General features: G+C 43.1%; 2 protein-coding genes across 2 annotated transcripts in view; both read left to right on the top strand.

Moving 5' to 3' along the window:
• The first annotated feature begins 1,856 nt into the window (after positions 1–1,856).
• LOC142466709 (uncharacterized) lies at positions 1,857–26,760 on the top strand. The gene is made up of 3 exons (XM_075572028.1): positions 1,857–1,967; positions 4,351–4,542; positions 17,982–26,760. Exon 3 carries the CDS (start codon positions 18,097–18,099, stop codon positions 20,002–20,004), a length of 1,908 nt encoding a protein of 635 aa, XP_075428143.1. The 5' UTR covers positions 1,857–1,967; positions 4,351–4,542; positions 17,982–18,096; the 3' UTR covers positions 20,005–26,760.
• Positions 18,199–27,239, top strand: part of LOC142466711 (uncharacterized) — a 97,036-nt gene continuing 87,995 nt past the window's right edge. The window contains exon 1 of the mRNA XM_075572034.1: positions 18,199–18,315. The gene's annotated coding sequence lies outside the window, so the exon portion shown is untranslated. The remainder of the gene's footprint in view (positions 18,316–27,239) is intronic.

Genomic DNA, 27,239 nt, shown 5'->3' with positions numbered 1-27,239 from the left:
GAAAAGTTCTGTAAATTACAACAGTCGTAAACTAAATATGTAAGAAAAAAAGACAACAAAATGCGATTGATGATGGAATGTAACGTTTATTATTTCATTTTGCTGTAAAATTTGAAGTTGTAACAGATGTACGTTAAAACTTGTTTATAAGATGTCATTCTCTCGAAAAACAATAAAAAAAATTGAAACAAAAAGAGAAGAGAAAAAAGCATAGTGTAATAACGTTTATTATAAAAGACAGCAATTAAAGAATCCTACTTACAACGTCAATAAAATTGAGCTTTTAAATTTGTGTTCCCAGCGTTTTGCCCTTGAATTGTCCTCTCCACGTTATGCCCTGCCTTAGGGCTATTCACATGGACGCCGCTTCAGCTTCCGTTTCCTGGTTAACAGCATGCTGGGGGTTCCTCATGGGATGCGCAAGCCCTGGGATCTCCTCCTGTGCTCCCGCGTTCGGTGTGCGCAGGCGTGGCTGTAGCTCTCCGGGTCGCGTCGCTGATTGGGCAGAGTACTTCTCCTTTGGGCTACGGTAGCTCACAGTGTACAAAAAAGTCCACCAAACACGTTTCGCCTGCTCGACTTCCTCAGTGGTGTGTATGCTTATTGGAAATGACAGTTCCTGTGAGCATACACACTACTGAGGAAACTGAGCAGGCGAAAAGCATTTGGTGGATTTATTTGTACACTGTGAGCCACCGTAGCCCAAAGGAGAAGTACTCTGCCCAATCAGCGACGCGACCCGGAGAGCTACAGCCACGCATGCGCACACCGAACGCGGGAGCACCCAGGGCTTGTGCAACCCAGAAGGAACCCCCAGCATGCTGTGAACCAGGAAACGAAAGCTGAAGCAGCGTCCGCGTGAATAGCCCTAAGGCAGGGCATAACATGGAGAGGACAATTCAAGGTCAAAACGCTGTGAACACAATTTTAAAAGCTCAATTTTATGGACGCTTGTAAGTAGGATTCTTTTATTGCTGTCTTATAATAAATGTTATTACACTATGCTTTTTTCTCTTCTCTCTTTCTAAAGCCAACACTGAAGATCTTCTGGAGAGAAACATCAAGTGAGAGATAGACACAGACAAGTGTCAATCTCTATTTTTATTTTATTATTTTCCTTTAGCGGTATATTAATATATATTACACCGTGGGTCTGTGTTCTGTTTTCTTTCTCCCCTATATATACTGAGGAGAAGAAGAGCAGAACAGTCGTCTACACGCTGGAGGACTCTATCTTTTCTCATTGCCAATTTCTGGAGGAACTGGAATAGCCTCCATTGGACTCAAGCTGCGGGACAATAAGTATATTTAATTTTTTATATATAGGTTTGTTGTATATAGGATTGGCGCTGCTTCACATATCACTGCCGTTGAGTGATATATTTTTGCATAAACAAAACACTACGGCTCAGATACATCAAATTCTGTTAAAGTGGAGTTAATATCGCACCCAGGGAAATAATAAATTAACGGGTTCTATTACCGCAATTTTTAGTTGGTATATATCAAGATTGTGATAATAATTTACTGGGTGCGGTATTTGAGCCAATCTCGCGATATGGGAATTAACGTGACTGTTAATAATGTGTGTGTGTTACTTTAGTTGTATTACAGCCTCAGGGGTTATGTCATATCCTGGTTAAAACCTTCATATTAACATTGGCCAAAAGGGAGGAACTGAAGCAGCTTTACTGAAATATATTAAGGACAAGGAGGAGTATACACATCTACATGCAGAAGAAACTATCTTTCCCTAGCACAGTGCCTGGGAAATGTTACTGTCTTGTTTCTAATCTACACAGTATGTGACGTTTGAACTCTAAAAACTACAACTCCCATGATCCCCTTAGTGTGAGCATGCGCAGTAGGACACAGAGCTGTGACCTGGATGTAGTCAGTGTCTCCACTTCCGGGAAAGAGAAGATGAAGAAATAAAGTGGTGGAGGAAGCACACAGGAGCCTTTTCTGTAAGTAACTTACTTTGTATTCAAAGCATCAGAGCAGGTATATGCAAACACGTGGCGTTTCAGGACAGACACGTCCTCTCCTCAGACCATACACCTTACTGCAATAGTGACACTAACAAGTATATACAGTATACCCCTTAGGGATTACACAATCACCTCATACCCAGCACCTGTGTTTACAGCCTCAGTACTTCCTGGTTGACGTCTGCCGTCATCGCAGCGTCACATGACGTCACGTCGCCAAGCAAAATAGAGTCGCACAGGGACAGCTCAGCACACTTGCTAAACTGTGGAGAAGTCAAATTGCATAAGTTACACTTAAGTAACAGTAAATTGAAGCAACATGTACGCACTATATTGGTGCCATAAAGGATATTTAATGACTATAAATTAGTCTGAAGAACTGGGAGCAGCCATGCTGATATTTTCTTTCTTAGATGATTTTTCTGCCAAAACGAAGGGGTTAAAGCTGAAAAGGAGCAAGTTAAAAGATGGTTCAGTTTTATGAGCTTATAGTCAAAAGCAGCATTATTACACACATTTATCTGGGCATAAGATAACAAGACAAACTACAAACCATTAGGGATACATAGATTAAAATACATAACTCCTATTATAGATGGTGTAGACACAGAGGCACATAGGCTAGATCATAAGCGTTATCTAGTACAGCGGTGTGCAAACTGGGAGGCACTAGATTTTTTTTGGGGGGGGGGCGGTTACGGCAGTTATAGAGGTCCTGTGCTCTACCCCCAGCCATTTAAAATAAAGGCATGGGGGACTGCGCAAGGCCTCCATAATACACATACCTTCCAGCGACGCGTCATCCTGGTAACTCAGCGTCAAATGATGTCACGTTACCATGGCGACGTCACATGACCGCGCGTCTCTCTTTTTTTTAATTGGCAGCTTAAACTGCTGCTTTAATTCCAACCTAGCGGCGGGAAATAATGAAATCACTTGGAGTAAATGACTTTCGTGAAAAGGATGAAATAGCCATTTAACCATTTGGGTGCTCTTTTGATGTAGCTGCAATGTCACTGTGTCTTGCCCCATGATGTAATAGCTACGTCATAGTAATCCTGCTCATTTTCCTAGGGGAGATGACATTCTGTGCTCCTGTGTAGAGCAGGACGGCTTTGTCACTACGTGGGATAGAAGGGAGGGGGTCTTAGGAACGCAGGGCCACCCTTTTCAAGGCCTTATTTAACCAGAGGCAGCTATTGACATTATGGATAACTTTGGTTGCTGTCACCTACACTACTTTACCTGGTTTACTGGACAGCTAATGCCAAATCTATATTTTCCAGACTATTACTCTGTGACAATTACCATCACTTATTGTCTTTCCAAATCCTTGCAAAACCTTCCGAAACTACTGAAGAAACAGAAATATTAATTTTATTTATCCCCCAAACAGCTTGTCAAATTATTTCCCCAATACCCCTCAAGAGAAGAGTTACCCGTCTCACATGGTTTCTCTTACTGTGTATCTATTGCTGTTTGTGTTCTTCATCCCCCTTCCCCCCACACCCTTTATTTGCCTCCAAGGTACTGATCTGCAGGGGGTTATTTTTCCTTATCCACTTTGCCTCTTCTGTTTACTAAACACTAGATTCACTAAAGTGCAATAGCCTCAATTGCACTTTAACAGCCACTCAAGTAAATGGCAATGAGCATGTGATTACAGCAGCTCTTTGCACCTCTCCCCTCACTCCTGTCTTCCCCTCACAGCCTTGTTCAGCACCATTGCTGCCTGTATGTAGCCTTAGGCTACGGCCCCAGTGGTCACTGCTGCACGTGCGTCTGACTGCCTGGCGACACGTGCATGGGTAAAATCTGCGATCTGTGGTCTATGTGGAGCGATGGGATGTGTGGGCGGGCGTGGCCATGACGGTGGAGGGGGGGGGGGGGGAGGGAGTTTAAAGCCCAAACCGACATTGTTACCTCATTAGAGTGTGGCTCAAGGCTTTTTCTATAGTCCAGTTTCCAAATCAGTCCAGGGTTGCTAATGGAACACATTCCTGCTACAACATCTTGTTACATCAACCCCACTTTCTGTTTAGTTCCACCAGAAGAAAACTCACCTTTGTGTCACTTGTATCATCTTGTCGGGACTTTTTAATTACAACAGTGTTTTTATTTATTTTTAAGTAATAAAGTAGTCACTGGTGTGGCCTGTGGCTCCCATTCCAATCAAAATGTGGGTACATAAAAGTGAGCCATTGTATATACATTTCTCTCCATTAACTTCTGTTCACCTCAAAAACTGTAGAGAAGAAAGAAAAGACAAGTCACATTATTAACAACTTGTATCTTTGTTCAGCTCTTCCTTTATAAAATAGACATTACTTTGAGACCTCACTAACTGTCCCAATTTTAGATTTGTAAATTGTGCAAGAAACGAGGAAGAACAGAACCTTGTGGCGTTCCAGTACAACAGGAAAATCTACTACAGAACCTGCACAGACCTCCCCCCACACACACACCGCTCCTGGTCTGGTATGGAGATGAATATGGGAAAGAGCTTGGTATCAAGGGGGTGCACTGTGGAAAAGTAACGCGCCAGCACAAGGTAATCTGTAATATGTGTGTTACGTGGTTTTTACATCTCTATTGTCTTATTATTGATGTTAAATTGCAAATAGTGATAGATCTGCATACACCATTACAGGCCAACTAGGTGTGTTGCAGCACCAAAAATAAAGCAGTTTTTATCGGACCCGTTAAAAGCATTAGATCCGATACAAAACAGGCATAATATCACATTTTCAAGTAAAAACTGCCATACATACAGTTCTGATATTTATTGGAAAGGAATGAACGGCAGAAATACCGCAAATATTTTATTACCTACTCCAGGCTGGTGTTAGCCCTGTCTTTCCTATGTATATAATGGCCAATATACTGCCTATTATATACATAGGCAAGATAAGCTAAACCAACAAGGAATAGATGATAAAATAGTTGTTAAAATACATTACAGTTCATATTAACTCTTAGTAATCCACGGGTCAACTAGTCATCGGTTTCCATAACTAGCTGACCACAAAGGGGATAATATAAACCTTACACTACCTACCCCCCTTTGCCACCTTAGTGGCTAGTAAAGCATGGTTAGTTCTTGGTTTGTCCCGAAGGCATAAACAAAACACTACAGCTCAGATACATCAAATTCTGTTAAAGTGGAGTTAATATCGCACATGGGGAAATAATAAACTAACGGGTGCTATTACCGCAATTTTAAGTTGATGTATATCAAGATTGTGGTAATAATTTACTGGGTGCGGTATTTGGGCCAATCTCACGATATGGGAATTAACGTGACAGTTAATGTGTTGCCTACCGCATTGGGTTAATATTTCTATCATAGGCTTCTGTAAACTCTATTACAGAAAACTATGATCAAAATAACATTATTATTACCACAGGTTACCAAAGGGGTTAATACTTTATTTTTTTTCAAATTACCTGACCCAGTTTGTTGGCCCTATATTTGGTCCAATCTCGCAATATGGGAATTAATGCGACTGTTAATAACATACATATCGTATTGGGTTAATATTTCTATTACAGAAACCAATGATCAAAATAACATTAACCCGTTTCATGCCTGTGGTTACCAAAGTATACCAAAGGGGTTAATACTTTATTAAAAGAAAACATTACCTAACCTTGTTGACCCCGTTAGTTGCCAGTAAAGCATTGCCATTCCAGTCACTAAGGTCATTAAGGGGTTAACTCCTCTCACCACCGCATCCACCCCCCCACGGGAAGACTAACCTCCCTCCATGGGGCAACTACTGTCATCACCCACATCCCTTACCTCTGCCTCTCTTCTACACTAATGCCAAATATCATTATTAGACAAATGTGGTTTTAAATATTAACAAAAAATGTATACACGTTTAAAACAAAACAAAAAAGAACATTCAAAATACATTTTACACATAAAACCATTGATTATCACGGTGAACAACTAGGCCCTCTCAATGGGGGTCCCAGATATCCATATTGCGATAAATAGTAACCTAGTAATAAATAAATACATCAAGAATATTAAAATACATTAATAACCCCATCAGTGGTTAACCGCTAAGGTAATGAAGGGAGTTGGTAGATGTACCATGTGATGAATGCCCCTTTTTAGGTGCTGGGATGTCACCTTAAAGGGAGGGATTCACATTCCATGATTTTGCATCGTTTTTGTGTTTGCATTGTCCCCACCACCATTGTATATGCATATACAGTCATGTGAAAAAGAAAGCACACCCTCTTTGAATTCCATGGTTTTACATATCTGAACATAATAACAATCATCTGTTCCTTAGCAGGTCTTAAAATTAGGTAAATACGACCTCAGATGAACAACAACACATAACATATTACACTGTGTCATGATATATTTAGCAAAAATAAAGCCAAAATGGAGAAGCCATGTGTGAAAAACTAAGTACAGGCATACCCCGGTTTAAGGACACTCACTTTAAGTACACTCGCGAGTAAGTACATATCGCTCAATAGGAAAACGGCAGCTCACGCATGCGCCTGTCAGCACGTTCTGAACAGCAATACCGGCTCCCTATCTGTACCGAAGCTGTGCGCAAGCGGGGAGACTATAGAGCCTGTTACACATGTGTTATTTACATCAGTTATGCACGTATATGAAGATTGCAGTACAGTACATGCATCGATAAGTGGGGAAAAGGTAGTGCTTCACTTTAAGTACATTTTCGCTTTACATACATGCTCCGGTCCCATTGCGTACGTTAATGCGGGGTATGCCTGTACACCTTAGCTTATAGAACCACTTTAGTAGCAATAACTTGAAGTAATCGTTTTCTGTATGACTATCAGTCTCTCACATCGTTGTGGAGAAATTTTGGCCCAATCTTCTTTTCAACGTTGCTTCAGTTCATTGAGGTTTACAGGCATTTGTTTATGCACAGCTCTCTTAAGGTCTCGCCACAGCATTTCAATCGGGTTGAGGTCTGGACTTTGACTGGGTTTAACGCTCAGCCTGCCCACAAGCCAGACGAGACCCCGGGACTGAGGTGGAAAGGGTAAAACCACACACCTAGCAGCAAACGGGGGCACGGCCGGAGTGTGGTAGTAGCGTAGGTGGTCCGGGTAACAAGAATGTAAATGATACCATACTTGACAGCTCCGGCGTAGAAGGGTTAAGTTCGTATGCCAAGGGTCGTGGGTTGGAGAGGGCAGCGTAATCGATTGTCCGTATGCCTGGGTCGTGGAGTGGAGAGCAGCGTAGTAGTTTGTCCGTGTGCCGTGTCCAAGGGTTGTAGAGGTCTGCAGCGTAGAAGTCCAAAGCAAGGTTCCACGGGTTCCAGAGAGCAGCGTAGTAGAGTTCAAAGCAAGGGTCAAATCCAGGGAGGTAAGCAAAGATTCCAAGGACAGGTGCAACACTGAAAAGACAAGAGAGGCCAGGCAACAGCAGACATCAGTAAAAGAGAAAAAGGGGGAGCACAGGTTGAGGTATACAAAATGGTAACAAATTATTCAGCTGGGGAGTGTAAGTTCCCAGACCAATAAACGTAGGGACAGTGGAGTGTGTAATAACAAACACTTACACGGCCTTGTGTAAATGCTGTCACATCAAGGTTTCTTTTCTTTCTTCTGGATTTTCCTGGTGCGAAATTTCTTTTCTTCGGATCTTGATAATGATTTCTTCAGATGTCCTGCAAACTTCAAGTTAGACCTGTAAGTGTTTATGTTATTACACACTCCACTCTCCCTACGTTTATTGGTCTGGGAAGTTACACTCCCCAGCTGAATAATTTGTTACCATTTTGTATACCTCAACCTGTGCCCCCCCTTTTTCTCTTTTATTTCTATATTTCTAAGGATCCTGGCTAGATCCTTTTGGGGTTTTTGAGTCACAGAAAGAGACTACGAAGCAGATGTGTACCTTGTAGGATTTATAAGGTTGTGAAGTTCTGAAAAGAACGAGTGATTTCCCCTATACTGCTACGGCGCATCTGAGTCTAACACATCGCCGGTTTTCCCTGGCTTTTTCCTGGAATGCAACGCACTTCACCCGGAGCATGCCGCATTCATTTTGCGTTCTCAGCCACGGGTTGACGCGCGGTTGATGCGTTTATTGAGAATGGTTTGGATTTAATAGATTGCAATTATTCGCGTGTCCGCCAGATGGCAGATATTCATGAATTGTGATGCGCATGCGCTTCATTAATGTGTCGACTTGCAGGTGTTTCGTTGAAAAAAAGATACTGTACCACAGTGTGCCTTGGCCTTGAGACTGAAGGAAGAGGTTGCAAAAATGTTTCAATTTAGGCTTTTCATATTAAAGAAAGACAAAGACCAGTTTCAATTACACTATTCTCCAAAGACCCGCCGCCCGCCATGAGCGTTCAAGTGCAGCCCGTTTTCAAAAAACCCGACAGAAGTTACGCGTATTTGATATGGGCCGCGATTAATGCAACGGAAGATAAGATGGCAACAGTTGTTCAAATTTATCAGTATTTTATGGAAAACTATGACTTTTACAAATTTTCGCCAGCTCCTCATACGTGGAAGCGTGCAATAAGGAAAAGGTTATGTAGCGATCCCTGTTTTTATCGTCTTGAGCCACAATTTGTTGGAGGGTATTGGTGTGTATCACCGGCTTTTTCCTGTATCTATGATCGTGCAGACGGCAAAAGGCAAAGGGTCGTGTTAAAACCAACCAAGAAACAACATTCGCTGCCAAGCAATGCACCGGCACCGTCTTCCCATAACGTTCCCACCGTTAGTGAGCCTGAGCCGGATTTCGCGTCCAGTTTCGAGCAAGCTTGCATGTACCTAAGCAATTTCTAGCCTCATCAGCTGAATACAGTGGACTAGTCCCGCTGCAAACTATCGACAAGGATGACCAGGAACACTGGACTGGCAGTGGACCCGTGCCAGCGCCAGCTGAATGGGAAATTCTATGGTGAGTATTGTTGCCGTATTATTTTCTGTGTTTTTTTTTATTTTGACAATACAGTAACAGTATCGGCACGATTTGAAAGTCAAGCGATTCTCCTGTAAGCAATATCATTGGCTGAGCGGCTTCTACAGTACTGTACTGCAGATACTGAACTATTGGTGGAACGCTAGGCGCATGCGCATTGGAACCTTCTTGAAACGCATATGCGTGTCATTACATCGACGGTAGGCGCATGCGCATGTAAACCGGAGACCCCCTCCCCCCCAGAGAAAATTATTGGTGTGACTAGCTGGGAACGTCTTTAAGGGACTGAACATTACAGTGAAACTTTTCTTTTTGTTTTTCCTCAGAAAATAAAACGGCTAATGGAGGGATTTCGATGGATAATATCGCTGCACATTGCTGAATCGGATTTAAAAAGCCACGTACCGGAGTCTACAGTTTAGTGGCCGTTGTTATTGATTAGGATAGAATACTGTACCTGAAACAGTATGCTGATGTTTTCCGGCCATACAGTATACAATACAGTTTTATACAGTATAGTGTGTAATAAACCCGGAAAAATAAAAACTAGGCATTTATTCTACATGTATTACACTGACAGTTCATACAGAACAGTACAGTATGCGTCTTCTATTTTTTTTATACTCTTATACTGAGCATGCCTAGAGTATACAGTGCAGTCCAGTATGCCCCGACATTCTAGAAACACTGTGTTTTGTTACAATGGAGCCAATGGAACAATGTAAAACAAATAAACATGTTCTTTTATTGGTGGAGTACTGTAAGTACAAAAACATTTATTTACAAATACTGTACAATGTGGAAACATTTTAAGTGCACAGCAATTCAAAACATCAACAGGTGTATGGTTTACTGCTACAGTAGTGAAAACATTTATTTATGTATAGAAAGTAAAAACATTTACAGTCAGTCAGTATGGTTTACAGTCACATGCTTTAAAAACAAATTCTTTATGCATAAATTATTCAAAACCCAACATCTCCTTTATTAAAGTCAAAACATACTGTATACAGTGGGATGGTCTGCAAAACAGTCTGCACCAGTACAAATACAAGTTGAAAAACACACAACATCTTCTTTATTTAATTACAGCAAGTAAAAAAATGTATAATACAGTTCAGCACAACAGTATGGTCTTACTGTACCTGTGACAAAAATCAACATCTCCTTTATTAAAGAAACATACAGTACAGTATACAGTACAGTGGGATGGTGTGCAAAACGGTCAGTCAGGCCTGCACCATTGCACCACGACAGTCCTCGAGGGCAGCAGGCAGGCAGGCCCTGTTTTCAGGACTACCTTACCTTGAAAACCGTGCCTGTTTGCAGCCTTCAGGGACTGGAATTGTGCAGGTACAGTACAGTACAGTAGGTCCTGTGTGTTACAAGTTGCAACATTTGTGTATACAGTAAATACAAGTTAAAAAACACACAACAAAATCTCCTTTATTTAAGTACAGCAGGTCAAAACATGCACAATACAGTTAAGCACAACAGTACAGGTATGTCCTCCACATGGTCCGTCCATGGCCGATGCCTTGCATGGCGCAAAACGCCATTAATGCAGTCTCGAACGCCTTTCATTACAGGATCTGTAATTGGATAAAAGCGCCGCAATTCGTCCATAATTTTCTGTCTTAAATTGACAGGAAATCAGAGCGTTGTGGTTATTCAAAGTTACCAACTTATGTCTCCAGACAGGTACTCCAGATCCACATAGAGAGGGGGAAATTCCATATACAAAAAGGGGAAAAGCAAAATAGTATAGTACTGTTTTTAATGTTAAAAACACAAAGTATTCCACTTACATAAGTGCCTTTGTTTGAGAGCATTCAGACCACACTGGGTCACAGGGTCAGACAAAATATTCACAGCAAACAGCATCCGCTCCATGGCCGTCACAGCAGGTACTGGGCTGATTACAGTTGTCCTCCACTCCAGATGTCATCATCAAGGGCTCCTTAGTGGTCACTGATATCACCCGAAGCGTATGGGAGGTGGTGGTCTGCGGGTTCGATGGGTTGGCTGCCAATCGTTTTGCGTCGACAGTACATCGCCGTATATCTTCTTGACATAATAAGGCTTACGTCTATGAAAACCCTTAGCCTTTGGGGTCAGCGGAAGGTTTTTTTTTATTGGCCTTAGCCTGTCGCTTTTGCCTTGGCGTGGAAACGCTTTTTCTGCTTGACAGGCACGGCAGAGGCCAGTGGGTTCCTGCGTCCGTAGAATCGGGGTCGCTCCATGGAAGCAGGTGGCACAATGCACTATCTGGACAAGGGCAAGTTCAGATAAACATAATCGAGTGGTGGGCTATGCAAAGTGTGTAACTTTTTATGCATGGCAGTGAGGTACAGGTGTTGAAAGTGGGCGTGTGAGTCATTACCGTATAAATACACCATCCATTTTGTGGATTCACTGCACATTGAATAAACATCGACTAAACATTGAATATACATTCTTGTGTTTGAACTGTATTTCTTTCTACTCGCAGCAATGGTTGTTAAGAAGATTTCCAAGGATCTCAGCACGTGAATTAAGGAGATGTACACGAGCGGACACCGAATTGCTGATATCCAACGCTGGTTAGCTACTTCTGGCATCGTTGTGCCAGCAACCACCGTGAGCTATCATGCACACAGAAATAACAGAGAACGCAAAAGGGCACCAAGGGTAACTAACGCGTAAGTATACAGGATATATTTGGTATCTTTATATTGCAACAGTATACAGGATATATTTTGTATCATTATATTGCAACAGTATACAGAATATATTTGGTATCTTTATATTGCAACAGTATACAGAATATATTTGGTATCTGTATATTGCAACATTATACAGAATATATTTGGTATCTTTATATTGCAACAGTATACAGAATATATTTGGTATCTATATTGCAACAGTATACAGAATATATTTGGTATCTTTATATTGCAACAGTATACAGAATATATTTGGTATCTTTATATTGCAACAGTATACAGAATATATTTGGTATCTTTATATTGCAACAGTATACAGAATATATTTGGTATCTTTATATTGCAACAGTATACAGGATATATTTGGTATCTTTATATTGCAACAGTATACAGAATATATATTTTGTATATAAACAATATATTTTCTTACCATTGCAGGGAGACAACTTTCCTGGTGGACCAAATAAGTGAGGAGAATGATGAGAACAGTGCATTAAGGGTCAAATACACTCTGCAGGAAAAGCACAATCTCGCTGTATCCGAGACCAGCATAAAGAAGATGAGACACAGCATTGGATGGAAATATGGACGTGTGAGGTTGGTACTGGACAGTACAGGAGGTAAAAGTGTTGTTTCGGAAACTGTACTGTACAGCTAAAATTATTTATTCCTTGTAATTACAGAGCATACCCCATGATACGGGACGCTAACAAAATCAAAAGAGTGGTCCAGGCCCAGGCATGGATCGACAGTGGGGAAACTTTCCAGGATTGCATCTTCACTGATGAGTCTACTGTGTCGCTGGAAAGATTTGCAACCTTTGCGTTCCACAAAAAAGGCCGCATATCTTTGAAGCCGCGGCCAAAACCCCCCCGTGAAGCTGCATGTGTGGGGTGCCATCTCTAGGCATGGACCAGAATGCATTGTCATCTTTGAAGGTAAAATATATGAAATATAATGTAGCCTTATGCACTGTACTTTACTAGTCTAGCCTTACTGTATGCACTGTACTGTACTGTTGTGCAGTTTTTTGAGCACTTTTCTTTTCTTGCTATAGGAATCATGAATAAAGCTTTCTTCCAAGACAACATTGTGCCTGAGAGAGTGCAATACATCACACGCGAGTTCCCCAATGGTCACCGCTTCTACCAGGACAACGATCCCAAGCACACCGCATCAACAGCGCATTTCCTTGAGCGCGGTATCAACTGGGTGAAGACGCCAGCGGAGTAAGTGCAGCAGACCGTGTCCCATTTTTGTTCCCCACTGTTTTTACTGTGTACTGTATCTCCTAAACTAATTGTCCTGTTTTTCAAATGACAGATCGCCAGACTTCAATCCGATCGAAATGGTCTGGCATCAACTGAAGGACCATATCAGGAAAGTGGCGAAACCCTCCAAAAAGGACGAGTTGTTGAAAGGCATAATGAGTTTTTGGAATGATGTACTCACCGTGGAACGCTGCAATAAATATATAGACCATATTGCCATTGTGTTGCCCATTGTGATCGCGCGCAATGGGCATGCATCAGGAAAGTAGTGCTGTGCTGTAGTATTGTAAGTACAGTATGATACAGGTAAGTATGGCACAGATTTTTTCTTTCACAATAGTCAGAGTATACAGTAGTTACAGTTTTTTCTTTACAGAGAGAGCAGCACCAGCCATCAGGTTACAGTACATAGTATTTAACAGTAGTCAAGAGTATACAGTACAGTAGTTCCAGTAAACAGTAGACCAGTTTGACAGTACTACGGTAACCGCCTACTAACTGCTCAAGCAGCACCAGCCATGTACAGTACATTAAACAATAATAATACAGTACGCACATAACTGCACTAATTTGTTGTGTTCTTTTCGTTTCAGGAAAAGGGTGATCTGGTGGAAGGTGGGGTGCTGTGTCCAGTCTACTCTGCTTGTACAGTCAAATGTACAGTACAGTATATAAACAGCAGTAGAGATGTACACAAAACCTCTCCTCTTTCAATGAGCTACTGTACTGTTCACAGAGGGAGGAACAAGAAACAGATGGAAAAAATAATATTATTATATACAGTACTGTATGTATATATAATATATATATATATATATATATATATATATATTACAGTATATATTATTAAATAATATTCTTTTAAATGTGCATTATTCATGTTTCCCCATGTTTTAAAAATGTTTTAAAAATGTTTATCCAATTTCAATCTGCCAGAAGAACTTAATAAAGACAGCATTACTGTATGTATTATTCATGATTATTTTTATTTTTGTATTTTTTGGTTCCTGAGAAAATAAAATGAATATTCACATTCCTGCTAATCATAATCATTGACAACAACCACAACCCCCCCCCCACCCCTTCAGTACACCAATGAATAAGAATGAATGACAAAACAACATTAATCAGTTTATGATTTTTTTAACGATTAATTCTCTCTATGCTGTGCAAATCAGATTTACATTTCAAAATCGAGAAGGGATTTTCCAAAGTGTTACCGTAAAATAAGCCTCAAAGGGTTGGGGGGGGGGGGGAGGCTGAGTCATGTGCATTAATCAGCTCGGCTATGGACGGATTAAGAACACAATGACTAACTAACTAACTTCAGAAAATGTATGACTCTGTTGAGAGAGGGGGTTGGGCGACTCATGCGCAGTAAGCAGCAAGCTGCCATCTCTGAAAGGATTAGAGGATTAAAAATACAATCAGTTCTGAAAATGAACGACTCTGTGGTGGAGAGGGGGGGTTGGGCGAGGCGACTCATGCGCAGTAAGCAGCAAGCTGCCATCTCTGAAAGGATTAGAGGATTAAGAACTCAATCAGTTCTGTTTTTAAAAAAACAACTTTGAAAGACCAATTTTCTTGTATTCTATTTTAATAGCCATTTGCTAAGGCACTGTCCCTTCATGTCCTGTCACAAGCCCTGGCACACCCCTTTGCCAGCCCTGCCCTCCCTCTAGCACATGTCAGTGCAGGAGTGCTCATGAATATTCATGAGCTTCCACTGAGAGACAGAAGCAGAATATAAACAGATGCCAGCTCTAATTATGTCACCAAATTTTGCCTATCAATACATGGAGAACGAATTGACCTGCAGCTATACAGTTCTTTAGGTAATTAGAAATTGCACACATGGAACTAAAACTATTGAAGTAAAAAAATAAATTACAAAAAAAAAAAAAAAAAACTGAACTGAACTGCAGCTTTAAGAACACAATGACTAACTAACTAACTTCAGAAAATTTATGACTGTTGAGAGAGGGGGTTGGGCGACTCATGCACAGTAAGCAGCAAGCTCCCATCTCAAAGAGAATTACATGCAGGCGCAGTGACTAACTTAACTAACTTCTGAAAATTTATGTTGATAGAGGGGGTTGGGCGACTCAGCTAAGGGACACTGCGCAGTAAGCAGCAAAATTAAAATTAACGACTCCGTGGAAGTTCAAAGCTAAAGACATACTTTAATTTCAAAAGGCAGTTCATCATAATAATACACCCCCAAATACAATATGTAAAAAGCACACAAATCAACCATGTGCATTCAAAAGCTACAGCACAGATTGAATTTCGTAATACAGTAAAATGGTTTTGGCAGGCTTGTGAAAAAAAAATGGTTTGGTTTGTGGAGAAAACAAAATTACATACAGTACTGTACAGCAGCACAGCACTGCAAAATGCATGTATACTTTAAATATGCAAATTTACAATTACTGCGCGCGCACACACAGACTGTGTACTGACGTGGGGTGAACCGCGAAGGTATTAGACTTCCAAGACAACAGCTCGCAAACGCCCCCCTGAGTTTTTACACGGCATTGCAGTATTGCAGACAGCGAGAATAAAATGCTAATATCACGAGCGCGAAAATACCGCAGTTCACTCCGGGCAAAAACGACAAAAAAACGCACATAAACGGGATAATCTGAAAGCCGCGGATCTAGCCGCCTTAGACTCAGCTCGGCCGCCACTGTACATCCCAGTTTGGGTAGCGCCCGGGTATCTCTCTTTGCAACACCAGACAGCACCAAGGTACAGAAGCTATGCAGAGCAAAGAGGAAATGGAGAAGAGGGATTATATATGGGGCTGGGACCAATCAGAAAAAGGGGAGTGATGGAGGAGCGGCCTGAAGAGGAACGTAATAGGAGAGCAGAGTGAGGAAGTTTGAAACCAATGGGAGTGAGGGGAGGAACAGAGGAGTGAGCAAGATAAGGCCCAGATAGAGGAGAGTTGCTAGAGGCAAAGGGAGTGGTCAGAGTAAGGGGAGGGACAGACAAGGGAAGGAGGACCTGAGAGGCAAGGCAGATGGGGAAGAGGCGTGCTGGGCAAGTGCGTGATGTCCGAGGAGGCGGATCATTTGGAAGGTGCACCGGAGGATCCAGGAGCAGAGAGAAGGGGAGGGGCAGAGGGACGGACAGCGAAAGAGTCAGGCAAGGAGGGAGAAGCGGGGGGGCGGAGCCGACGGGACCCGAGCGGCGACACGCAAGGAGCGTGCTTCGCGTCAGCGGAGGCGGAGCCTGGCGCCAACAAATGGCGGCTTGGGTGCGCGCGCGCCCGTAGGGCTGACGCGCGTGGGCAGGAGGTGCAGCTAAAGCAGCCAGGAGCGGGGAATGCCGCCGGGGAGCCCGAATGGCCTGAGAAAAAGGTAAGGGTGCGCTGGATGCGGGTATACCCGCAGCGCGGATCCTTACACTGGGCCATTGCAACACCTTGATTCTTTTCTTTTTCAGCCATTCTGTTGTAGTTTTACTGGTGTGCTTGGGATCATTGTCCTGTTACATGACCCAATTTTGGCCAAGCTTTAGCTGTCGGAGAGATGGGCTCACATTTGACTCTAGAATACTTTGGTATACAGATGAGTTCATGGTCGACTCAATGACTGCAAGATTCCCAGGTCCTATGGCTGCAAAACAAGCCCAAATTATCACCCCTCCATCACCATGCTTGACATTTGGTATGAGGTGTTTGTGCTGATATGCAGTGTTTGTTTTTTGCCAAACGTGGCGCTGTGCATTGTGGCCAAACATCTCCACTTTGGTCTCATCTGTCCAAAGGACATTGTTCCTGAAGTTTTGTGGTTTGTTCAGATGCAACTTTGCAAACCTAAGCCGTGCTGCCATGTTCTTTTTAGAGAGAAGAGTCTTTGTCCTGGCAACCCTTCCAAACAAACCATACTTGTTTAGTCTTTTTCTAATTGCACTGTCATGAACTTTAACATTTAACATGCTAACGGAGGCCTGTAGAGTCTGAGATGTAACTCTTGGTTTTTTTTTAAATTTCTCTGAGCATTGCACGGTCTGACCTTGGGGTGAATTTGCTGGGATGTCCACTCCTGGGAACATTGGCAATTGTCTTGAATTGTTTTCCACTTTTTAATAATCTTTCTCACTGTAGAATGATAGACTTTAAAATTGTTTGGAAATGGCCTTACAACTCTTCCCAAATTGATAAACAGCAACAATTGCTTCTCTAAGATCATTGCTGATGTCTTTCCTCCTTGGCATTGTGTTAACACACACCTAAATGCTCCAGACCAGCAAACTGCTAAAACTTCGACTTTTATAGAGGTGGTCACACTTGCTGATGATCAATTAATCAAGGGCATTTGATTAGCAGCACCTGTCTGCTACTTAGCATCTTAATTCCTATGGCAGCAGTAAGGGTGTAATTAGTTTTTCACACACAGCTTCTCCATTTTGGCTTTAATTTTGTGAAATAAATCATGACACAGTGTAATATGTCATGTGTTGTTGTTCATCTGAGGTTGTATTTACATAAGGAACAGATAATTGTTATTATGTCCTGATATGTAAAACCATGGAATTCAAATAGGGTGTACTTTCTTTTTCACATGACTGTATGTTAAAATGCAATCGTGCATTTGGTTCCTGATTTAACAATGGAGATTTAGCAGAAAGTTGGGTCATCCTATAACTATTAGAGACCTTGTACACGGTGCGGTAACGGGAACACCCGGTGACTGATATGTGAGCTTCTAATGAGACACGTATTCTATTCATGGTACAAACATTTTTTAATTATACTTCACAACTGAAACTATCGACTTACCATCATCATATCATTATTTCTGCCACTTTAATTGGTGTTTTGCGGCTAGTGAGATTTCTTTTTAAATCATTAAATATTATGATCCACTTTAAATGTATAATCCACTACATCTACTCTCCCGGCCCTAATGCTGCACATGTTGTGCTAAACCCTTAATTTTTACAATGTACATCTACAGTTTACTTTCATCCTGAACTTTTTGTGATATGCCAACTTACCTCTCCTGCATAACCTTTTGTAAGACAGTTTGTGTAACAGTGACTTTTTTGTCTCGTCTAGTACAAAGACAAGCACCAATAATCCACCCATGCCAACACTGCAAGGTTGCTTTTAGCAGTCAAGATTGCCTCCTCAAACTTCTGAAGTTCAAACACCCAAATGAGTATATGAAAAGATGCGGACAGAACAATCTTGCAGCATTCCAATAAATATGACAGAAAATTCATCTTTCAACCAGTCAAGGCAATTAATAAACAATGTAACTGCTTCTCATTCCAAAAGATATATATTAGATGCTGCCACAGGAAAAGATATAGGAGAAAGTGGGAAGATTCTGACTTGCTTATCAGACCAGAACCTACAGAAGAGACCACAGACCGGGGAGAGACCGCATGTATGTGGGGAATGTGGGAAGGGATTTAATTTTTTATCCAGGCTGAACACACACATAAGGACACACACAGGGGAGAGACCCCATGTATGTGGGGAATGTGGGAAGGGATTTAGTGTGTCATCTCACCTGAACACACACATAAGGACGCACACAGGGGAGAGACCCCATGTATGTGGGGAATGTGGGAAGGGATTTAGTGACTTATCTAGCCTGATCAGACACAAGAGGACACACACAGGGGAGAGACGGCATGTATGTGGGGAATGTGGGATGGGATTTAGTAAGATATCCCACCTGAATATACACATAAGGACACACACAGGGGATGGACCCCCTGTATGTGGGGAATGTGGGAAGGGATTTAGTGACTTATCCAGCCTGATCAGACACAAGAGGACACACACAGGGGAGAGACCGCATGTATGTGGGGAATGTGGGGTGGAATTTAGTACGATATCCCAACTGAACTTACACCAGAGGACACACACAGGGGAGAGACCCCATGTATGTGGGGAATGTGGGAAGGGATTTAGTGACTTATCCAACCTGAACATACACAAGAGGACACACACAGGGGAGAGACCGTATGTATGTGGGGAATGTGGGAAGGGATTTAGTGACTTATCCAACCTGAACATACACAAGAGGACACACACAGGGGAGAGACCGTATGTATGTGGGGAATGTGGGAAGGGATTTAGTGTGTCATCCAGCCTGGACACACACAAGAGGACACACACAGGGGAGAGACCGTATGTATGTGGGGAATGTGGGAAGGGATTTGGTCAGTTATACAGCCTGATCACACACAAGAGGACACACACAGGGGAGAGACCGTATGTATGTGGGGAATGTGGGAAGGGATTTGGTCAGCTATACAGCCTGATCACACACAAGAGGACACACACAGGGGAGAGACCGTATGTATGTGGGGAATGTGGGAAGGGATTTAGTCGGTTAACCCACCTGAACTCACATAAGAGGACACATACAGGGGAGAGACCGTATGTATGTGGGGAATGTGGGAAGGGATTTAGTGTCTCATCCAGGCTGGACACACACAAGAGGACACACACAGGGGAGAGACCGTATGTATGCGGGGAATGTGGGAAGGAATATATTTACTTATCCCACCTTATCAGACACAAGAGGACCCACACAGGGGAGAGACCACATGTATGTGGGGAATGTGGGAAGGGATTTAGTGTGTCATCCCACCTGAACACACACATAAGGACACACACAGGCGAGAGACCCCATGTATGTGGGGAATGTGGGAAGGGATTTAGTGACTTATCTAGCCTGATCAGACACAAGAGGACACACACAGGGGAGAGACGGCATGTATGTGGGGAATGTGGGAAGGGATTTAGTGTGTCATCCCACCTGAACAAACACATAAGGACACACACAGGGGAGAGACCCCATGTATGTGGGGAATGTGGGAAGGGATTTAGTGACTTATCCAGCCTGAACATACACAAGAGGACACATACAGGGGAGAGACCATATGTATGTGGGGAATGTGGGAAGGGATTTAGTCGGTTATCCAGCCTGAACATACACAAGAGGACACATACAGGGGAGAGACCGTATGTATGTGGGGAATGTGGGAAGGGATTTAGTGCGTTTGGCAGCCTGAGGAAACATAAGAGGACTCACAAACTGGAGAGACCTACAGTTGTGTGAAAAAGAAAGTACACACTATTTGAATTCTATGGTTTTACATATCAGGACATAATAACAATCATCTGTTCATTAGCAGGTCTAAAAATTAGGTAAATACAACTTCAGATGAACAACATATTACATCGTGTCATGATATATTTAACAAAAATAAAGACAAAATGGAGAAGCTATGTGTGAAAAACTAATTACACCCTTACTGCTGCCATAGGAATTAAGATGCTAAGTAGCAGACAGGTGCTGCTAATCAAATGCCCTTGATTAATTGATCATCAGCAAGTGTGACCACCTCTATAAAAGCCAACGTTTTAGCAGTTTGCTGGTCTTGAGCATTCAGGTGTGTGTTAACACAATGCTAAGGAGGCAAGACATCAGCAATGATCTTAGAGAAGCAATTGTTGCTGCCCATCAATCTGGGAAGGTTTATACGGCCATACCCAAACAATGTAAAGTCCATCATTCTACAGTGAGAAAGATTATTCAAAAGTGGAAAACATTCAAGACAGTTGCCAATCTTCCCAGGAGTGGACGTCCAAGCAAATTCACCCCAACGTCAGACAGTACAATGCTCAAAATACCAAAGTGGAGATATTTGGCCATAATGCACAGAGCCACATTTGGCGAAAACCAAACACAGCATATCTGCACAAACATCTCATACCAACTGTCAAGCACGGTGGTGGAGGGCTGATGATTTGGGCTTGTTTTGCAACCACAGGACCTGGGAACCTTGCAGTAATTGAGTCGACCATGAACTCCTCTGTATACCAAAGTATTCTAGAGTCAAATGTGATGCAATCTGTCTGTCAGCTAAAGCTTGGCTGAAATTGAGTCATGCAACATGACAATGATCCCAAGCACACCAGCAAATATACAACAGAATGGTTAAAAAAGAAAAGAATTAAGGTGTTGCAATGGCCCAGTCAAAGTCCAGACCTCAACCCAATTGAAATGCTGTGGTGGGACCTTAAGGAGAGTCTTCAGCTCCCAAGGAATTCCAGATGGTGGTTAGCGAGGGTATTGGGCGGGAGGGTTCACTGCAAGATATTGAAGCAGTAGTCTTGATACGAGTCAGGCTTGTTATCTCAAGCAATTCGAGAGAGCCGGTAACAGTGTTTATGTAATTCTTGGTTGTGGTACAGGCAGTTGGGGAAGGGTCCGCCTCGTTTGGCCTCTGATATTTGGGGAGAATCAAATCCAAAGTTATGGTCTTGGCGAAGGGCATAGTAAGCATCAAGGAGACAGTAGGGGACAGCATGTCCCTACCCATAGTGGGGCCATAGCGAACAGGGACAGGCCTCAGGTAAAGCAACAAGGTCCAGTATGGGTGTCTTTGTCTTAGAGAATGACGAAATGCAATCCAGAAAGGGTACTTTAGACACCGCACAGAAACCTGCGAGTAAAGACTCGATTTGAAAGGTGGGAAAACAGATCTTATGCGAAAAAACAGGAAGCCGGGTAAGCGGTGCATCAGCCTTAGGAATAGAAGTCTTTGGGTTAAAGCTGGATACCTCCAACAGAGAGAGAGAAAACGGAGAACATGAACTTAAGTTAGACGTGGAGGTCCCAGGTAACAAGGTCTCGCATGGTACTGTGGCAGAAGCAATGCGGAATATGACTGTTTTAAACACAGGGTCCTTTGCATCGGTAGCTACAGAAACCTTCCTGAGAGGTACCCCTAGTTTTGCAACAGGAGTTGCACAGTCAATAGTATGTACCCCAAGTATTGTGGAAAACACAGTGAAATATAAGTCCATCTTAAAGACAGGGCTTTAAAAAAAAAAAAAAAAACGCAGTTGGTATTACCGAAAGTTCCAAGGTCGATACCCCTTGAGTTCGTGGTAATAAACATGCAGTCGGTAGCGGATACCCCGAATACTGTGGACGAATCAGCGTGAAACAGTATTATTTGAGGAGTGGACATCCCCGACTTTAAAGCTAAGCGTGGAATTATAGGGAGATTAGAACGAAAAAGGCTTTTCCCAGCCGTGAGGAGCTTTAAGTCATCTTTGGTCATCCCAGACGCTGTGGCATGATTCGTGAAAGAAACTGGGGTAGACTTTCCAATGGAAACAAGGGACATCTTGCTTGTCACTGAAGTGGGTGATTGAGAACCAGCAGGCACTGAACTAGCTACTGTAATAAGATCAGAGAACATTGCGCTTATCTCCAAAGGGGGAATTTGTGAAACAGTAAGGATTAGGCCAGGTACTTCTAAGAAATTAGGGGAGATTGCGCTTGTTTCTGAATTGGGTCTCTGAGAATCCCTAGTGAGGGCATCAGACTCTATGGGAGACTCCGTGGCAAGGGTCAATTAAAGAAATTGCAGGTATCTCAGACTAAATAGGAGAAATTCCTTGTAAAACAGGAATTTTAGCAAAGGTGATAGGTATCTCTCAGACTACAGCAGAGGTGGAGGGCAGGCAGTCAGGCTCAGGAGTTAGAGAGAAGGCAAGGGCTAACACAGGAGGTGCTGGAGAACTTTTAGCTATAGTGAGAGAGGACTGCAGGCTTACAAAACCAGGGTAGAGGGAGACTCAGATTCGCAAACCTGATCCTCCAAAAAGGAGGACCTTGACTGTAATTGTACTAAGAGAGCAACAACAGATACGCTGATCTCAGAAATGGTTGCTTGAGGAGAAGTGTCTGGGAAATCAGTAACGAAGGCAGAATCCACAAAAAGAGGGTTATACTCTGGAGCAGGGGTTTCAGCTCTCTGAGTAACAGAAGAGGTAAGGGGAATACCTGGGAGAGGGGCTTCGGTGAACAAGCTTAAGGCTGAAACAGACTCATGAACAATACTCCAAACTGGAACCAGTATTTTAGTAAAAATCTCTGGAGGCACGGCAGCGTGAACTTTAGCTGAGCCAGGGGGGTTACAGTAATGATCTCCAAGGACTCAGCAACTAGAACTTTGGGGAAGGCATTAAGTGTAACATCTGCTGTCAGACTTGGGGGCAGTGAACTCACTAGGGTTAAGTAAGGCGGTGTCTGAGAATCAGAAAAAGGGATGTTAGCCTCCGAAACTAGAGTCCTAGGGGGTTCAGCCTCTGGCCCTAGGGACGTAACATTATTTTGCGGAATACAAGGGTTAACAATGGGGGCCTCACAGAGCAGACTAGCAGGGGTTAGAAGAGAAATAACCTCAGGGACTGAGCTTAGGAATTCTGACTTAGTAAGCGAGGGCAGAAGGGGTTCATTCTCAGTCGCTAGAGAAAAGACTGGCTTGGGAAATACAGGGATTTACAATGGGGGACTCATAGGCCTGACTGGCAAGGGTTAAGACAGGAATAACCTCGGGGTCTGAACACAGGGGGGTTAACTCAGGACTAGAAACCGTGGCAGTTTCTTCCTTAGCGAGCAGTGACAGGGAGACCGTTTGGCAATTCTTAGGAGCGGGTGGTACCCCCACGGATTTAGCAACAGGACTGGCAAAAAGGGGTTTGTGAATAGAAAGTGGTAGAGGGTCAGTGTTAAAGGGGGTGGAGACAGCAGCAGGGACTGGGGCAAATTCCTCTTTAGGCTGTAGAGGTACTAAAACAGTTGGGCTATCCTGAAGTGCAGGAAGAACCCCCAAAGGTCCAGCAAAAGGACTTGAGGGAAAATGGGTGTAATTGAAATGTGCGTAGGCAGCGAGGAGAGGGTCCTGTAGTATAATCGAATGGTCGAAATCTAGGCACTTCGTATGAAATGCATCACGAAGCTGGGCCAGTACCCTAAGTTCCACAGGTTCCCAGTCTATAGTGGAAGTATCAGGGTATAGTTGGGAAGCCAGGAGTTGTTTCATCTCTATGGCGCTGAGCATTAGTAAGGAGATCATTACGAATCAGTCTTTCGGGGAGGGTTAAACCTTCATACATGCTCGCAGTTTCAGGCGGAGGCAGTCTCTCAAACAGGTATGGTTTTCCAAACAGGGACTGGTCCGCAGCCTGGACATAGGTTCAGTTAAACATTTACCAACCCCCGCCACGGCGCGGTCCAGTTTTGTGGGGCAGAGCATACTGTTACGATTGTGCTCGCCACAAACCGGGACCGGACCGCGGGGCTGAGGTGGGGTTATATAATCACCAACCTTAGTCCGCGCAGACTGATCTGGAGTGCGAAATCCATAGTCGTACATAGCAGGGTCAGGATTGGAGAAGGCAGCATCGTCGTTATTCAAGCAGGAGTTCGGCAACAGGTAGACAGGAGTTCCCCGCTTCAGCTTAGAAGCGCGGGAGTGGCCTCTGCGCGATGAGCGGCCTCTGCACGAGGAGCGGCCTTGGCCCATGACGCCGGTCTCAGCAGGGGGAGACAGCAGGCTGGCCGAAGTACACCGCGGGGCACAGAAGTCCAAAGCAGGCCTCTGCATGGAGAATAGCAGCAGGCCTCAGGAACTCAGGCCTCTGCGTAGAGAGTAACAGCAGGCCTCAGGATACTCAGGAACACAGGCCTCTGCGGGAAGCGTAGCAGCAGGCCTCAGGATACTCAGGAACACAGGTCTCTGCAGGCAGCGTAGCAGCAGGCCTCAGTATACTCAGGAACACAGGCCTCTGCAGGAAGCATAGCAGCAGGCCTCAGGGTACTCATGAACTACTAACAAAACCAGAGAGGTTAGTACACAAGGAGACAAGCCATGAGGCTTGTGGCAGAACACGGTAACATCCAGAGAAGGAATTATGCTCGGCCCTGAATAAGTGCCAAAGCCCAGCATATAAAGGGCGGAGATCCAATCACCGGGAGGGAGTGTGAGCATTCCTCCAATGACGGAGCACAGGGCTGAAGCTGCAATGAGAGGCAGCACGTGCCATTGATTGCCAGAGGAAGCCTTTGTAAGCTGTAGAGGTCTGCAAGGCGAGAATCATAGCCAGGAGCGGATTCCATACACACTCCTGGCAACAGGTGTCACTTTGATCTATGGACTTAGGACAGACTTACTGGCACCACACCCTGGTGGCCCATCAGCCCCCTGTGGAGTCCTGCAGAAAAAGGACTCAGCTTATGGTACAATGTATTGTATGTCTTTATTTGTGTAGCGCCAAAAATGTACTCAGCGCTTCACAAAGAATACAGTACAGGGAATTATAATAATACAATAAGTGCAGCAAAATCAGACAATAGGAAAAGAAATCCCTGCCCGAAGAACTTACAATCTAAGAGGTCTAATGGGGAACTTACAGAGACAGCAGCTGAGGAAATAAGTGATGTACTGATCTAGCGGCCACTATGCGACCACTTCATGCAGTGTGTAGATCGGAATACCCATGCGATGGCCTGCAATTTTTTTTAATCGTGCTGACTTAAACACCTGGGTTGATTATCGTTTTGTACGGATCAGAAAATGGCATTTTAGCGTTGTCTGCAATACCGTCGAGAAACTGAAGTGGGCAATAGCGAGTTGTCATAAAAATCCAATAGCAATTCAATGTCACGATTAACATGTTGCCTAAAATCGGCTGAGCTGTATGTCACACATGCACATGTGCGATAAGACCTTCTAAACTTGCCCCCCCCCCCCCACACACACACACACACACATTTCAGTGTCTGATATTCATGTCTGCAATACTGTAGTAGAATCAAATGATTCATAATAGACTTCCCACTTTATTATTATTATTTTTTCTACATGCCTTTATGACCAACCATTATATGTTTTGATACTTTACTATACGAGGTGGTACAGTATACTGTGATTTTTATTTGAGGGGTGGGGGGCACGGGTCAGCACATTTTTCATGAGCTGGCCAGAAGATATGATTTCAGGAAAAAAAATGTACTGTATTAACATTTTCGCTAATCCTGTTATCCTGTAATCGTTCACACACTTCAAGAAGCTTTCCCCAGCTACTTCAAGTGGATTTATTAGCAGTATCAACAACATACCACCCCTCCCCCCCCCCACCCCACAGACCCATTCAAGAAAATGTAGCGTGCTTTTCTTGAACTGTTAATACGATTAACATGTTGCCTTAAATCGGCTGAGCTGCCTGCCATGCATGCGCAAGTGCGATAAGCCCTTCTAAACTGCTATTGTACTGTAACAAGTCAACTTGAAGTTCACTGCTTATCAACAACACAACACCTCCCCACCCCCCTCCAACAGAGCCATTCACGTAAATGTAGCGTGATTATCATGAGCTGGGCAGAAGACATGTTTGATAATCCTTCACACAGGAAAATAGTATTTTTCTTTAGACTTTTATTGGTTAATGAATAATACAAAAATAGAGTAGCTCTTTTTCCTAAATTCCTGTACAAGCTTGTCTTTTTCTTCGTTATGGCTGCATATGATTCTGTATTGCTTTACTTACAGTACTGAAAATAAAAACTTACTGGTACTGTGCTGCATTTAAGACATTGCATTTTAACCAATATTGGACTATTGGGGGGGCTCGGCATGAAATTTCTTCACTTTATCTGCACCTTAATCTTACACAGCTCTGAAAATTAAAAGAAACAATTACTGAAGACATGGTTATATTTAATGCCATACTTACTGTACCTGTATCATACTGACCTGTGCATTATTAACAGAAATAATTTCTATACAGTATCTACTGGGGGGAGAGAGGGGGGTTTGTGTGAGATGCAGGCTGGTTTGTTCATGAACACAGTACTATAATCTTACACATCCCCCCTTCCTTTTTTCACTGCTGCTGCTCTGAAAATTAAAAGAAACAATTACTGTAGACATGGTTATTTGTACTGCCATACTTACCTGTATCATACTTACCTGTGAGTACGTGACAGTGATATATTAGCCGCGAACACCCCAAATGTGAATAGTATGAAATAACAATTTATTAAAACAATCCGTGATTAAGTGAATGATTGTGTGTTATAATGATCTGAAATCCCTGCTCAAACCCTCCGGTGGGACCTGTCTTCACAGGTTCCAGAACATAAGAATGTTTCTCAAGAAATCCAGGGGGAGCATATGGGAGAGAAGAAAAACAGCGACACTGGAAATATAAGTGTAGATGTAGGAACACACTAGGAATTAGTAGATAATGGTCTTGGCTCTATCTCCAGCCTACTCACAGGATATAGGTAATCACAGAGCGTTGAGGGAATAAATCCCACGAGGTAACGATATGCGCCTCCCCTCCAATGTCACAGGGATAGATGTGTTCTCCAGAAGGTATAAGGGAGATAAGAAGAACTACATAGCACAGATCAATAAAATAAATGAAAACTTTATGATAAAATATAAAAGGCGCACTTTCAATAGTGCCAATAAAATAGGCATGTATCAC

The sequence above is a fragment of the Ascaphus truei genome, chromosome 15 (genome assembly GCF_040206685.1).
Source record: "Ascaphus truei isolate aAscTru1 chromosome 15, aAscTru1.hap1, whole genome shotgun sequence".
Taxonomy (NCBI): Eukaryota; Metazoa; Chordata; class Amphibia; order Anura; family Ascaphidae; genus Ascaphus; species Ascaphus truei.
This window is presented reverse-complemented; position numbering and strand designations above follow the sequence as displayed.

Bases quoted from the DNA above. Each gene is read 5' to 3' on its own strand.
- LOC142466709 (XM_075572028.1), top strand. From the start codon at position 18,097: ATGCGGACAGAACAATCTTGCAGCATTCCAATAAATATGACAGAAAAT.